Source organism: Rhinolophus ferrumequinum, unplaced genomic scaffold (assembly GCF_004115265.2).
Source record: "Rhinolophus ferrumequinum isolate MPI-CBG mRhiFer1 unplaced genomic scaffold, mRhiFer1_v1.p scaffold_84_arrow_ctg1, whole genome shotgun sequence".
In the NCBI taxonomy this organism is placed as follows: domain Eukaryota; kingdom Metazoa; phylum Chordata; class Mammalia; order Chiroptera; family Rhinolophidae; genus Rhinolophus; species Rhinolophus ferrumequinum.
The window spans coordinates 805,456-820,056 of record NW_022680440.1 but is presented as its reverse complement, the minus strand read 5'-3'; the positions used below and the strand labels follow the sequence as shown (position 1 = coordinate 820,056).

At 47.0% G+C, this 14,601-nt stretch overlaps 1 protein-coding gene across 3 annotated transcripts in view; it reads left to right on the top strand.

Moving 5' to 3' along the window:
* The window catches only part of WDR33 (WD repeat domain 33), a 103,559-nt gene extending 89,051 nt beyond the window's left edge, over positions 1 to 14,508 (top strand). Inside the window, exons 16-22 of one of the 3 annotated variants that reach the window (XM_033102319.1) lie at positions 167 to 1,255; positions 2,545 to 2,653; positions 6,264 to 6,699; positions 10,975 to 11,138; positions 11,251 to 11,343; positions 11,956 to 12,171; positions 13,876 to 14,508. In XM_033102319.1, the coding sequence (XP_032958210.1) occupies positions 167 to 1,255; positions 2,545 to 2,653; positions 6,264 to 6,699; positions 10,975 to 11,138; positions 11,251 to 11,343; positions 11,956 to 12,171; positions 13,876 to 14,105 (2,337 nt within the window). In that variant the 3' untranslated portion in view covers positions 14,106 to 14,508. Of the gene's footprint in view, positions 1 to 166; positions 1,256 to 2,544; positions 2,654 to 6,263; positions 6,700 to 10,974; positions 11,139 to 11,250; positions 11,344 to 11,955; positions 12,172 to 12,411; positions 12,667 to 13,875 lie in introns of those variants that run through there. The other 2 variants (XM_033102320.1, XM_033102321.1) reach the window with 2 other exon arrangements.
* The last annotated feature ends 93 nt before the right edge of the window (positions 14,509 to 14,601 follow it).

Below are 14,601 nucleotides of genomic sequence, written 5' to 3'. Positions count from 1 at the left end.
TACCTGAATGTTATATGAACTCTAGTTACTGTTGGGGCATTAAGGGGTTGATGCCTCAGTTTGTTTTGAGGCTCCCCCAATGAAATAAGTGACGGCAGTATATTGCCATCCTCTACAGCTCTGGCTAATTTTTCAGTATGCTTTTTCTTTCTTTTTTTCTTTCCAGCAACTTAAAATTGAAAGACTTGCACAGAAACAGGCTGAGCAAATTCAGCCTCCTCCTTCATCTGGCACCCCTCTCCTCGGACCCCAGCCCTTTCCAGGACAAAGTCCAATGTCTCAGATCCCACAAGGTTTTCAACAGCCCCATCCATCTCAGCAGATGCCAATGAACATGGCTCAGATGGGGCCTCCAGGTCCACAGGGACAGTTTAGACCGCCTGGACCCCAGGGACAAATGGGACCACAAGGTCCTCCACTGCACCAGGGAGGTGGGGGGCCACAAGGATTCATGGGACCACAAGGGCCCCAAGGCCCACCCCAGGGGTTGCCGAGGCCCCAGGACATGCACGGGCCCCAAGGCATGCAAAGGCATCCTGGGCCTCATGGCCCTTTGGGACCTCAGGGACCACCTGGGCCACAGGGTAATTCTGGTCCTCAAGGTCATATGGGTCCTCAGGGTCCACCTGGGCCACAAGGCCACATAGGCCCCCAAGGCCCACCTGGTCCCCAGGGTCACATGGGCCCTCAGGGGCCTCCTGGTACTCAAGGTATGCAGGGACCACCTGGTCCCAGAGGAATGCAAGGACCTCCTCATCCTCATGGGATACAAGGTGGGCCAGGGTCTCAAGGGATCCAAGGTCCTGTGTCTCAGGGACCTTTGATGGGACTGAATCCAAGAGGAATGCAGGGTCCTCCAGGCCCTCGAGAGAATCAGGGGCCTGCTCCCCAAGGGATGATGATGGGCCACCCACCTCAAGAAATGAGAGGCCCTCACCCTTCAAGTGGACTGCTGGGACACGGCCCTCAGGAAATGAGGGGTCCTCAGGAGATGCGAGGCATGCAGGGGCCTCCACCCCAAGGATCACTGCTGGGGCCTCCCCAGGAATTGCGAGGGCCCGCAGGCTCACAAGGTCAGCAGGGGCTGCCACAGGGCTCTTTGGGACCTCCACCCCAGGGTGGCATGCCAGGACCCCCTGGACCTCAGGGACAGCAGAACCCGGCAAGAGGGCCACATCCATCTCAAGGGCCAATACCATTCCAGCAGCAGAAAACAGCTCTGCTAGGTGATGGGCCCCGGGCCCCCTTCAATCAGGTATTACTTCTTTTCAACTTGAAGGCATTACATATTGGGAAAATACACTCTGCACTGAGGCGGCACTTCAAGTGCTGTGAAGCCAGTCATCGCTGGGACAAGTGTCTCACAGGGGGTCATAGTGGGTTGAGAATAGCATCACAGCTGAAGGAGTAAGAATAATGAAGTGGACTATTAAATATATCACAATATGAATCTCAAGCTATGTTTTTAAACCGATTGTTTAGTTATTAAACCACTTGTTTTAATTGGTTTACTTTACTGGAATTGCTTTCAGGTGTTAAATTAGCAGCGTGAAAGATGTTGGTAGGAGCTGTGGGTAAAAGGGACAGGAAGCATGAGTATAGAAATTACTAGCATTGAGATCACGATGGCTGTTTATAACTGCCGTGCTCCACGTCCTATCAGGGCTGCTCTCCCATGTCATTAGTTTAGAATGTGCAAACTGCATTTTTATATGAAGGGATGATTAGCAGCACATAGCTACATACACACACACACACACACACACACACACACATTTGTTTATTTATTTATTTGTCAAGAGACCTGATCCATGTTTCCTGGACAGTGTGGGAAATCAGAATTTAGACATGGTTAGATATAAATACAGAATATGAAGACTAGGGACAAGCTGGGGTTCCAGAACAAGGAGATTGGGAGGGTCAGAGGAGCAGGTTTGTATCAGAAGCTGCGAGAACCTGATGCATCCAACACGATCCCAGGTGACTGAGAGTAGGTGCCGAGCAAGGGGCAGATTGGAAGGTAGAGGGGAGAGGGAAGTGAGAGGAGGAAAGCAGTGCGGACCCCGGACACCTTTCTCCCCCACCCCCTACAGCCCCCTAGCCCTGACCTCTTGGAGGATGGGTGATTTTCCTGTGCTTGGAAAAGAGCCATGGATGCGAGAGCATAGTCTGCCTGTCCTGTCTGGCAGACACCCAGGCCTATCCTTTTGCCAGAAGTCCCTCCTCTGTGCAGAGTGTTGTTACTAGTATGTTATGATTTCTGACTTTCCATTAAGGTTCTTGCTTGGCATTACAAGTAAAGATCTAGCTTTAAATAAAACCTATCAGCAGGTCTAAAATATAAGTATTTCCTTTTACGATAAGAGAAGTATCTCCTTTACCCCAATTTAAGGACAGTTTTGCTGTAACGTCACTAGCTATATATTTACAGCTGGAGGCTTTGGGGCAACCAAGTGTTTTTATCTTGTCACGTTATAATAAAATTGCTATTCATGAAGTACAAGCCTATGATTTCACATCCCTACTTTAAAAACATCTTTTCAGGAAGGACAGAACGCAGGCCCCCCACCCCTGATACCAGGCCTAGGGCAGCAGGGAGCACAAGGTCGCATCCCCCCTCTTAATCCTGGACAAGGACCTGGTCCTAACAAAGGTAAATACCTGCTCGGCTGCAGACGAGACTTTTACTACCGTTGGGTAAATCTTACAATAAAGAGTTTTATTGGTAAGGAATTGATAGAATGTTCATTTGAACCTTTAGGAAAAATAAGAGCACATTCTCATTTCAGGTAATAGCTTTGTCTTGTGTTGTTTTCATTCACACGTTTGCTTTAGTTAGCCATAAGTGCTGCCTGCAGGAAATGAGCTCCTTGTTACCAGAAGCTGGCAGTGCGGCCACTGGATGGATGGCCACTCCAACAGGCCTGGGCCACAGGTGGCTTGTTTGTTGGGAATGGGGGTGCCGCCTGTGCTCACCCCATGCAAAGGCCTAACAGCACCCGGACTGCTGAACTGTTTCACTTGTAGTTTTCTGAGGGGATAAAGAATTCAGGGATTTTAACAATATTTTTTAAATCACCCCTTCCCCCCCAAAATGTGTCATGCACTGATTGTTTAGCTGGTTACGTTGTTCTGTACCATTTGAAAAGGAGAACGACCACTGATGTATTGTGCCTCAGGTTGTTGCTATGGAATGCAGAAGTGACAATTCTCAGTATTTAGATTTGAGGCTATTTGGAAATGAAGAGTTAATTCCAAGAGTTGAAAGAGCGCAGGCAGCAGCCGGAGTTCCCTGTTCCCGAAAGGGTTATTCTCTCACACCTGGATGAAGAGTTGGAGCAGGAGTAAGGTGGGCCCAGCCTGCTGGATGGAGGGCTAGAGGATGGACTGAGGCTGTGTACATGGAGGGAAGTTAGGAGATGGAGCTGCTACATCCAGTGGGAGCACACAAACCAGACAGCATGAGCTCTGTGGAGACGGCGTTGCAGAGAACTTCACTGCTTTTATTGTTCAATTGCCTAAGCCCACAAAACCGTTTTTCTCAGGTTAACAAAAGTCCGCGTCAGCATTTACAGCCCTTGGGCTTTGAGAATTGAACGCTTAGTCTTGAATTTATGTGAGTTATTGAGGGGAAAGGAGGGGATAAAGGAATTAGGAGGATGTGTCTGTTTTAGTCCCTTCCTATAGAAGTGGCCAACAGGGAAAAAGAGAAAGCAAACATCAAGAACCCATCTTTGGAGTTTGGGGATCCTAAGAAAATTACCCACAAGGTACAGCCATCAACCGACTGAGAGCCTGCCTCTTCCTCTCCCCTACCCTGTGTCTGCCTCCACCTATTTCCCTTGCCTCCTTGTTTCTTTCTCTCTGTCTCTCTCTCTCTGTCTCTCCCTCTCTCTCTCTCTCCTTCTCTCCTTCCCTCCCTCCCCCTTTCCTTCCCCCTTTTCCCCACCTATCTCTTTCTCTTTTTTTCCTCCTTTCTTTCTCCTCCCAGGGACCATAGGGAGAAGGGAGAGCCGAGAAAGGGGTTCTGTCATCCACGACTGGATTAACCAATGGCCACCCCCCCATCACAGGTGGCCACATCCCTTCTAATTTGTAGCAGTGATTTCTTTCCTTAGAGGAGTAGCGCACTTTTACGCAGATAGAGGTAATAGGTAAGTCAAAATGGAATATGTTCAGCTTCCTCAGATCAGAGGTCTGCTGCGTCTGAGGTCACACCAAGTTTAAGCAACATAATGTCAGAGAGAAGCCACTAGCTGCAGGAACACACTGAGAAGTGAGGGGACCTATCCATCAGAAGGAAACAGACTTAGGATATTTGCAAACTGACTGAACAGAAAGGCAACTCAGAAGGTGCTTTCCTCAACATGGAGAGGACTGGTTTAATGGAGGAAAGATGAGAGAGTCCTCATGGTGTTTTTTTGCTGAGATTTCCACGTTTTTAATACACGTTTGAATAGTGAGGAAGGATTGACATGGCCAGGAGAAATGCACAGAAATCCAAGAGGAAGGACGTTGGAAGGGTGAAAATTGTGGCCGACTGTGACACAAGGACGCAAAGTCCATCTTTGTTGCCAGGGAAAAGAGTAAGAGGCATGAGCTGGGCGAATGGAGGAATTTCATTTTAAAACTTGGTTGTTTTAGAGACAAGAGTGTCCTTTCACTATCTGCTTTTCAGAAATGTTTAAATTGTATGTTGACAGAAAATAGATATTAATTTATATAATGGCTGCAATCGTTCAGTAGCTAGGAAAACAGGTCCCTTCAAAGTTAGGAGATGAACTGAGTAAATCACAAATTTAATTGGTTTCTTGAGATTTTTATTTGGTACTTTGCATATGTAAAGTGTGATCAAAAAATACAGTGAATGTTTACATTTAAAAATGTATTACAGTAAAAGACACATTGCCATTAATTGCCCCCCCCAAAAAAAATATTAGGTTGGTGCAAAAGTAATTGCGGTTTTTACAATTTTTAACCTTTTAAACTGCAATTACTTTTGCACCAACCTAATACTCCCCTTGCTTCAAATATACTTATCCCATCGTTCTTGCCACTTTCTGAAGCAGTTCTGGAAGTCCTCTTTCATGAGTGTCTTCATCCTCCATCATGACAATGCTCCGTGTCACACATAGCTTCTGGTACGGCAATTTCTGTCAAAAACATTATGGCGTGTCTTCATCCACATTATTCACCAGATCTGGCACCGTGTGACTTCTGGCTCTTTCCCAAAGTTAAAATGACCATGAAAGGTAAACATTTTAAATCAGTTCAGGACATTGAGGCAGCCATGACAGCACAACTAAAGACACTCACGACAGAGGAGTTGCAGAACTATTTCAGAAAGTGGCAAGAACCATAGGATACGTGTATTCAAAGTGAGGGGGAGTATTTTGAGAGGATTAATGTGTCTTTTACTGTAATAAATTTTTTTAAATTTAAACATTCACCCTATTTTTTGATCACACCTCATATTCAAATATTTTTTTAAATCTTTAGTGGGTTTCCAAACACTGTCTGCAAAGAATGGTGATAATATAGATGAGGGATATCATTACATAGAAAGGGGCAGAAAAAGTGTTCATATAAACTTTGAAAGTACAGTGAGGCTGTTTGGTCAGCACGCAGTTATTGGAGAAGTTCATGGTCCCATGTGCCTTACAGACGATTTTGTTAAGAATCAAAGTGTGGGTTAACAATCAATGAAATTAAATGAACTAGGGGTTAATGAACTAGGCGCTATCCTGGGTGGTGGCAGCCCCGTGGCCCCCGCTATGGGCTCTGCAACCTGTATAGCGCGTGCAGAGGTGAGTGCCTGCTTGGCTTCCTGGCAGTTTTCTCTGAGGTCTTCTTCCTGGTACTGAGCAGGGAGAAAGAAATCACTGAAAGAATCGGGGCGCGGAGGGAGGAAGCTCATTCTCAGGCCTGTGCGCTGTGCTCTCTTAGGTTTTCCCCATTAATCCTCCCAGCAGCTGAATGTACTGGAAGCTGGGGATTGCTGATCTCGTTTGAGATTAGTGGTGTGCCCTAGGTCGAGTTCCTTAACTAGCGTGTGATGAAATTGAAATCTTCACCACAAAACGCTTGTTCTTTCCATTATATGATGCCTTACGGACATTTGTCAGGATCCTAAGTGTGCTGAGAACCTAAGAGGGAAAACATTTGAAATGAAAGAATGCATTCTGAAATACTGTGATGCTGAAAATCAGCCCTGTGTTGGCAGGATTGCTGAAGTCGGGGTAAACCAGCTTTGTTTCCCGCAGGTGACTCCCGGGGCCCTCCAAACCACCACCTGGGCCCCATGTCCGAGAGGCGACATGAGCAGAGCGGCCCTGAGCACGGCCCAGACAGGGGGCCTTTCCGCGGCGGCCAGGACTGCAGGGGTCCCCCTGATCGGCGTGGCCCTCACCCTGACTTCCCCGACGAGTTCAGCAGACCAGACGACTTCCACCCTGACAAGCGCTTTGGCCACCGGTTACGTGAATTTGAGGGACGAGGAGGACCTTTACCACAAGAAGAGAAGTGGAGGCGCGGAGGCCCCGGGCCTCCGTTTCCCCCGGATCACAGGGAGTTCAGCGAGGGGGATGGCCGTGGCGCAGCCCGGGGCCCTCCAGGGGTGTGGGAAGGCCGCAGGCCTGGAGATGAGCGGTTTCCCCGCGACCCTGAGGACCCACGCTTTCGGGCACGCAGAGAAGAAAGGTGGGGCAGATACTTTGTGGGTCCGTTTCTTCTTCCCTGGAGCTTTTCACCTGTTCTTTCCACAAAAGTCTCTTTCCTCTTTTGCTTGGGGAGAGAGTACTAGACTGATTGCTAGCCCTGCGCTCTCTATGTTTTGCATTTAGACTTAAAAAAAATTATGCTTTTTAACCTTTGTATGGTTCTTTTTGTCTTTACAATTTAGAAATCTTTCTGCTCAGTTTTTGGTCGTTTTAAACAGATGGGAGGATCCATATACTATAAAATTTCTTGGATCTGATGAGAAATCTCTAGGTTCCTTTGATTAGAATGTTGAAACATGAGATCGATAGATTAAGAATAAAGGAATTGTGAAATAGGTAGTTTTTGTGAAATTGCCTAAAGATCTTGAGAAAATCAAATCAAACTGAAAAATGATCTTGCTGTAAAAATTAGGTCAAGGTCAGACTTGAACACTCAGCTTGCATGGTGTGAAAAAGGAATAGAAGAAATATGGAGGAAAAACAAGAACTAGTGAAATCTCAAGTGAGACTCAGAATAACCAGTGATGGTGGTAACAGTATGTACCGTGTTCCAGGTGTTCCCTCATTTAATTGTCAGAGTGCGTTGTGAGATTGGTGGTGGAGTCAGCGTCTTCCAGGGAAGGAATCACACTGGGACCCAGCACTTGTTTGACCCTCACAGTGCCCATGCTGCCACCACTCTGCCTTTACTGCCTCACCGTCGTCCCAACACATTTCTCACTCGTGTTGCCGAGTTGGTGATTGCATTAAGGATTGGCAGTCTCCATCCTCACAGACGTGGTAGAAGAGATTGACTAAGAAAAGGTCCAGGGAGGGTGAGACAGAGGGTTAAAGAAAGCAGCTGTCAGAAAGAGTTTTTTGAAAAAGATTTAAGGGCTCCCCGTTTTCTTAAGGGCCTCTCTTAATGATATCCAAGTATTCACTCTTTGAAATGGCTTCTATGTCTGCAAGTGCCTCATTTCCAGGGGCTTTGGCATCAACCACTTTCATTGATTTCTTGAATCTCTGCATCTAGAGCAAAGTCTCAGATTTTTCCAAGCCTCAATTTCTATTTCATGTGTCGGTGACAGGCTTCTAGCCTGAACTCTGGTGCTGTTCGCAGCTTTATGCTGGTCTTCACATGCCAAACAGGTTCGTGTTACCTTGTGCTGGTTGCCTCCTCTCCTGGAACAGTTTCCTGGATGGCTGGCTCACTCCGGTTAGACCTCTCCTGATATAAAGGAACTGGGTAGTTCCTTTACTCTGCTTCACATTTCTCCATAGCACTTAGCATGGTGTGACATTAAGTAATATATTTGTTTCTTTATGACCTATATCTCCTAGAAGCATGACAGCTTCCCAATGGCAGGGGCTCTGTTTACCCACCGCTGTGTCCTCAGGACCTAGAGCAGTAGTGGTGACACAGTAGGTGCTCAGTAACTCGAATAAATGAATCTATTAAATGGGAGAGGTATCTGAGGGGTCAGTTCATTACGGGGTGTACTAGTCAGCTAAGACTGCCATAACAAGCTACCACATATGGGGGGCTTAAACAACAGACATCTGTTTTCTGTTTTGGAGGTTGGAAGTACCAGGTCAAGATCCAGCAGGGTGGGCTCTAGTGAGGCTTGTCTTCTTGGCTTGCAGACAGCCGCCTTCTTCCTGTGCTCGCTCTCACATGGAAGAGAGCGCGAGCACACTCTAGTGTCTCTTCTTAGAAGGGCTCCAATCCCACCACAAGAGCCCCACCCCCATGACCTCATCTAACCCTCATCACCCTTCAAAGGCCCATCTCCAAATACCATCACGTTGGGGTTTGGGCTGCAGCATGTGAATTTTGTGGGGCACACAGACATTTAGTCCATAACAGGAGCTCTTTTTCTAATTGGGTCAAATTAGATTCTGTCTTTCTGTACCTAGGGCAGTCATATAATGGATGCCTGGACAAAAGAAGAGTCCTGCTGTGCTTGGGGATTCTTTCCAGAATCTGTCTGAGAGAAACAGTGCCCTCTGCTTCTACTCTCCGACCCCACTCATTTCCTCTTGGCCAGTGCCACCCTTACCTTGACTGTTATTTCAGCACTTGTGCTGGTCACAGCCCCTTGACTTGCAGGAGCATAATTTGGGTGGAAGTCACCTTCTGACCAAGAAAGTTATTAAAAAGAGAGCTGGTGTGGTGGAGTGGAAATGGGAAAGGTCTTTTCACAGTAAAACACCCGAGTGATAAATGTAAGACTGATAGAATTAGAAAGTCACTGCTTTTATAAGCAATCAATGGCATAATTGATTCAGGCGTGGGTCATCAGTGGATGCTGAAACCATTGGATAAAAGATTGTGGGAAATCGGGATAGTCTCAGGGCCAAAGTATCACCCCACTGATGACTTAATTGCAATGGAGAAAATGTGCCTTTGCAACAGTGAGATTTGGTTACTGCACCACTTTTACATCATAAACAAGGAAAGAGACTGACGTCACTGAGAGGGTGTGAGTGATTCGCCAGGAATGTTTAATCTGAATCTAATCATGAGGAAACAGAGAAATGTAAATTATGGTACAGTCTATACAACACCTGGAGGCACCCTAAAATAATTTCAAGGTCATGAAAGAAAATATGGGAGGGGGACTGTTCTAGGTTAACGTACACCAGAGAGACATGACACTGAATAACAATGTGTCATCAGGACTGAAATCTACATTTGAAAACAATTGTAAAGGACATTTTTAGGACAGCTGGAGAAAATTGAATGAGACTACATATTAGGTTGGTAGAAAAGTAATTGTGGTTTTTGCAATTATTTTTAACCTTTTAAACAACAATTATTTTTGCACCAACCTAATAGTAAATAATATTACATATTATTTACAGTGGTAATAGTATTATTATTTAGGAGAAAGTCCTGTTCTCAGAAGAAACATACCGAAGTACTCAGGGATAAAGCATCATGTATTGGCAGCTGATTTGAGAATGGTGTAGAAACTGAACTTGTAAATACGTGGATAAAGAGAAGATAAAGCACATATGGCAAAATCTTAAGAACTGATTAATCTAGGTGAAGGATGTATGGGCTTGTTCTATTCTTTGAACTTTAAGTTTGAAAAGTTTCACAATACAATGGAGTAAAAGATAACGGAATGGAGCAAAAGGCCTGGCCTGCGAGGAAGCTGAAGGCAGGAGGACTGGTGCCATGCTGGGCTCCCTTCTGACCCTTCCCCCGCTCCCCACAGCCTCCTGGTGTGCTCGTGGACCTTTCCTGCAGCCCACAGGCCTCTGCCAGCCGCAGTGCAGGTGCTCCCTCCTAGCGGCTCGGCTGCAGTGACACTCGGCCTGCTTAGTTTCCCATTCCAGAATACCTGGAGGGTTGGTGAAATTGCCCGCCAGCTGGGAAACCAACAGGTGCCCATAAGCCACATGCCTACTCACACCAGTCAGCTGTGGAGCGGGCCGTTGGTGAAGTGAGTGGCCACCCCTGAGGAGAGACTGTGGGCCAGGGCAGATGACAGAGCACATTCCTCAAACTAGCCTAGTACAGTTGGCAGGCATGAGTCTACAGCTCCATTTTTCTGATTGTGTAGGTATTAAATGTTCATTATAAAATGTAAATGACAGTGAAAAGTATTTGGGAGGCAGTGGTAAAGAGGCTGGGCTGGGTGGGGGCATCAAGACTAGCTGAGTTCCAGTCTGAACACTTAAGTTAGGGGTGACTTAACAACCTCTCTGTGCCTCTGTAGTCATGGGTAGACAGAGTTAACCATAGTAGCAGCTTCATGTGGTTGTGAGGATGAAATGGAATGAATAATACGTGTAAAGCATTTGGCACGATGTCAGTACTTAAAAATGCTCACTGCTCTTACTGTTCCTAAAAGCCTAAAAGAACATCAAAATAATTCTCCATTCTGCTGTTTATTTGCCATTTTTACTTCTACTATTAGGACTGTAAAATGTGTACTATAAAAAAAAAATACATAATTGGGGCGGCCGATTAGTTCAATTGGTTAGAGCGTGGTGCTAATAACACCAACTTTGCTGGTTTGATCCCCACATGGGCCACTGTGAGCTGTGCCCTCAAAAAAAAAAAAAAAAAAAGAAAGAAAGAAATATAATGTGAGCCACATATGTAATTAAAAAAAAAGTTTTTTATACATAATTTTACTTTTATTTTCTCCCACTTAATGTTGTATCATATTTTCTCACATCATTATGCTTCTTTGAAACATGAACTTAGAGCTGCAAGGTATTCCATTAGGCGGACGTTCTGCTCTGTTTCTCCTGACAGCTTCAGAAGAGGAGCCCCCCCGAGGCATGAAGGCCGTGCTCCCCCAAGAGGAAGGGATGGTTTTCCTGGTCCTGAAGATTTTGGTCCAGAGGAGAGTTTTGATGCTTCTGAGGAAGCCGCCCGAGGAAGAGATCTGCGGGGACGAGGCCGGGCTGCCCCTCGAGGTGAGTGGGTGCTGAGGACATCAGCTCTGGGAAGGGGAGGGTGGAGAGGAAGAGGCTGGGAACACACCTGAAATAGTCTGTGAGTGTGGTGGTGTTTTGCTTCATTGTGTAGGAGGAAGGAAGGGTTTACTTCCCACTCCTGATGAGTTCCCTCGCTTTGAAGGAGGACGGAAACCAGATTCATGGGATGGAAATAGAGACTCAGGTAAGGAAAGGGGCTGCCTGTGGCTTATGGTTCACACAGTGAGACCTTCCCAGGGGTCCACCAGGTCCCCTCTTTTCCAACTCACATTTCCACGGGAGGCCGGATTGTCTTCATATCCTTAACCAACAGCATTCTATCACAGGAGATTGAATGTAGAATCAGATGGGGGAACCCAGCTTTCTTCTACTTGGCCAGATATTAAAGGGTTTGTCTAAATATAAAACAACAGAACTCTTCTCACTAAATTGTCGTCTTTAAAAAAATGTATTTAAATGAAAGTTTTCTCAGTCTTAATTGCTAATACGGCAAACTTTCATAAATGAAATCCTTTGGGGTCCTCATTAATTTTTAAGTGTAAAGACTAAAAAGTTTGAGATCCACTTTTCTGGACCTTACCTGCCTCTTATTCAGGAGGTATGCTGATTTCTAATCTTGACCTTGGTTATGTGCTCATGGTGTGACTGATACCTGCTGAGTATGCAGCGAGTGTGTCTTAAACGCATGGTGGTGCTCAGGTGGCTGCTCCTCCTTAGCAGTATAGCTCCCGTCTGCTGTGTTTTCACATAATGAGACTGTCCGATGCTTAGCTTTGGCGATCTGTGTGTGTTTCAGGGCCAGGTCATGAGCACTTCCGTGATGCCCCCCGCCCCGAGCATCCCCCTCACGATGGTCACTCCCCAGCTAGCAGAGAACGGTCCTCTTCTCTCCAGGGCATGGACATGGCATCCCTGCCACCCCGAAAGCGCCCCTGGCATGATGGGCCAGCGACCTCTGAGCACAGAGAAATGGAAGCCCCAGGGGTTCCTTCTGAGGATCGCGGAGGCAAAGGTAAGTGGAGGCCACAGTTCTCGTTCCGGGAGCTGCGGATGCCGTAGCCCTGCCAGGAAGGCTTCAGGGGCCCTCACAGGCCTCATCTCCAGGCCAGCCCCACCCAGGGTCTGCCTGTTCCGTTTGTCCCCGCTAGGGTACTGAGGGTCCTTTCTCCATTCTGCCCTCGGGGGTTAGGCTGTGGAAAGGCACGTGTGCCCAAGGGTGGTCCAAAGCGCTTTGTTTGTGCTCACCATACAGCCCACCAGAGCTCTCCCTCGGGACTGCGAGCTCAGCTCCTGCACACGGCTCCTCCGCCTGCGTTCAGGAATCTGCTTTGTTCAAGTTCAGCTGTCTGTCGGGGTGCCCAGCGCTGAGTCTGCTGGGGGTCCTTTCTGTGACTCCTGCTTTGACTGGCCAGCATGCTCCCCACTGGTGGCTGCGGAGACTGGAAGGCGTCCTCAGTGGCCCGAGGAACTGTCCTCTCCCAGGTTCTGGGTTTGTCAGCCTGGACCCAAACGAAACACTGCTTGTGCCCACAGTCACAGATACTGGGGGAACATGGTCTGGAAGGGGGTGATTTTTGGGGGGGTAGGGGCAGATTATTTCTACAACTTGAAACTTTGGCTCTTTAGAGGCAGCACTAACTTTTAGCCAAGAGCAGTAGCCATCAACTGCTAACTACAACTCGAGTCTCAGGTCAGCCTGGGCTGGGAAGACTGCCCATGTGCCCCCGCCTGCCTCCATGACAAAGTTCTGGCTTTCGTTCTTGACAGTTGTTTGGTTCTTCTCAGAGCAAAGCCCTCAGAAATTACCTCATGTCACCAGTAGGTCTCCCCACCTAAGCACATGTTGTTGCTGGTCTCTAGGGGCACTCAGGACACCTTTGTAGGTCTCTGGCCGAGGCCATGTGGCTAGTGTGGAATGATGTCCTGGCTGATGACTTCTCTGCCAGGCGCCTTCCAGTGGGCCTAGGCTGTGCTTTGTAAGAAAAGAAGCCAAAATTACTCCTTTGGCTAGCTTTCCTAACTGCTTTGTCTTAACTGGATTGAATTCCATTAAAAAATGGAACACAAAGTTGTCAATAGTCTTCTGATAGGATTTGGCCACATCTCCTATAATGCACTATCATCTCATGAGAAAAAAAAATTACAAGCCAAAATTTTAATACCCTAAAGGTTTGTGTGTCCAAGGTCTGGGACAAATAAAACTATCCCTGGGAGAAATCATTCTAAAAGCTAATGGGTTTCTTTTTTAAAATGCTTTTGTTTTAGAAGAAATATTTCACTAATTATTTAAATCAAAAGTGCCACATGGTTGTGGGATAACCATAGTCCACACTTATCCCAGTTGGAGCACTGTAATCAACATCAGTCGCTTCCCCCAGAATTTTCCTGGTGGCACAGAAGGGTGAACACACATTTCCCACAGACGAGAGACACAGCCCACTGTGTTGGGACTCCCAGGACGTTTCCCAGTCTCCCGCACACAGCCTTGGGGAACATGTCTAGTTGATGCAGAGGGGCACAAGCCAGGACGGGAATGAGACATTAGTTAGGAGGGTGGAGGAGGCACTGCTTTCAGTGCTCTAATGCTGATGTCCTCAGAACTGTTTTAAAGAGAGACCCAGAAGTGTTCCACTGTCATCATAGAGTGAAAGTTTGTACCAGGAAGTTAATAGTCTCTGACACAAAAGTCACGTATGAAATCAATGTTTCATTTCAGGCCGAGGGGGCCCAGGACCTTCCCAAAGAGTGCCAAAATCCGGGCGCTCCAGCTCCTTGGATGGAGATCACCATGACGGATACCACAGAGATGAACCTTTTGGGGGCCCTCCGGGCAGTGGGACCCCTTCTAGGGGGGCCCGGAGTGGCAGTAACTGGGGTAGAGGGAGTAACTTGAACTCTGGCCCCCCCAGGAGAGGAGCTTCAAGGGGTGGTGGAAGAGGTCGGTAGAAGTTGGGGCTGAGGGCCCCTGGCCTCCCTGGACAGTATTTGAGAACTTTTTGTGGACTTACCAAGAGAAACAAAAGAAAACCTGCACCACGTAGCCCTGCATTCTTTCTGGGGCAGCTGAATCCCAGGAGCCCCTAATGAGTCTTCGACATGAAGAGATGGCTGCTGGCTACTCAGCAGCTGGATTTGTTTTGTCCTGTCCACCCTCACTGCCCTAAGTCCCATGTTGTTTTGTGAAGATAAAAGCTGGAATCTTTTTTTTAAAGCGTCACGCGACTAGGAGCACCTCGACAAATTTAAGTTCATGTCCAATTGGAAATGTTTCTATATGTACAGTTTGTCAGAGAAAAAAAAACATTAAGTTGTTTTTGTATGAATACAGAATGTGATTTATGCAAGAATTAACAAAACAATAGTTGTGAAGTGCTTGCCTTAAGGAAACCCTTAGTTTCCATGCATCCAGTCTGCTGAGGGGTATACAATTAGTGCTTATATT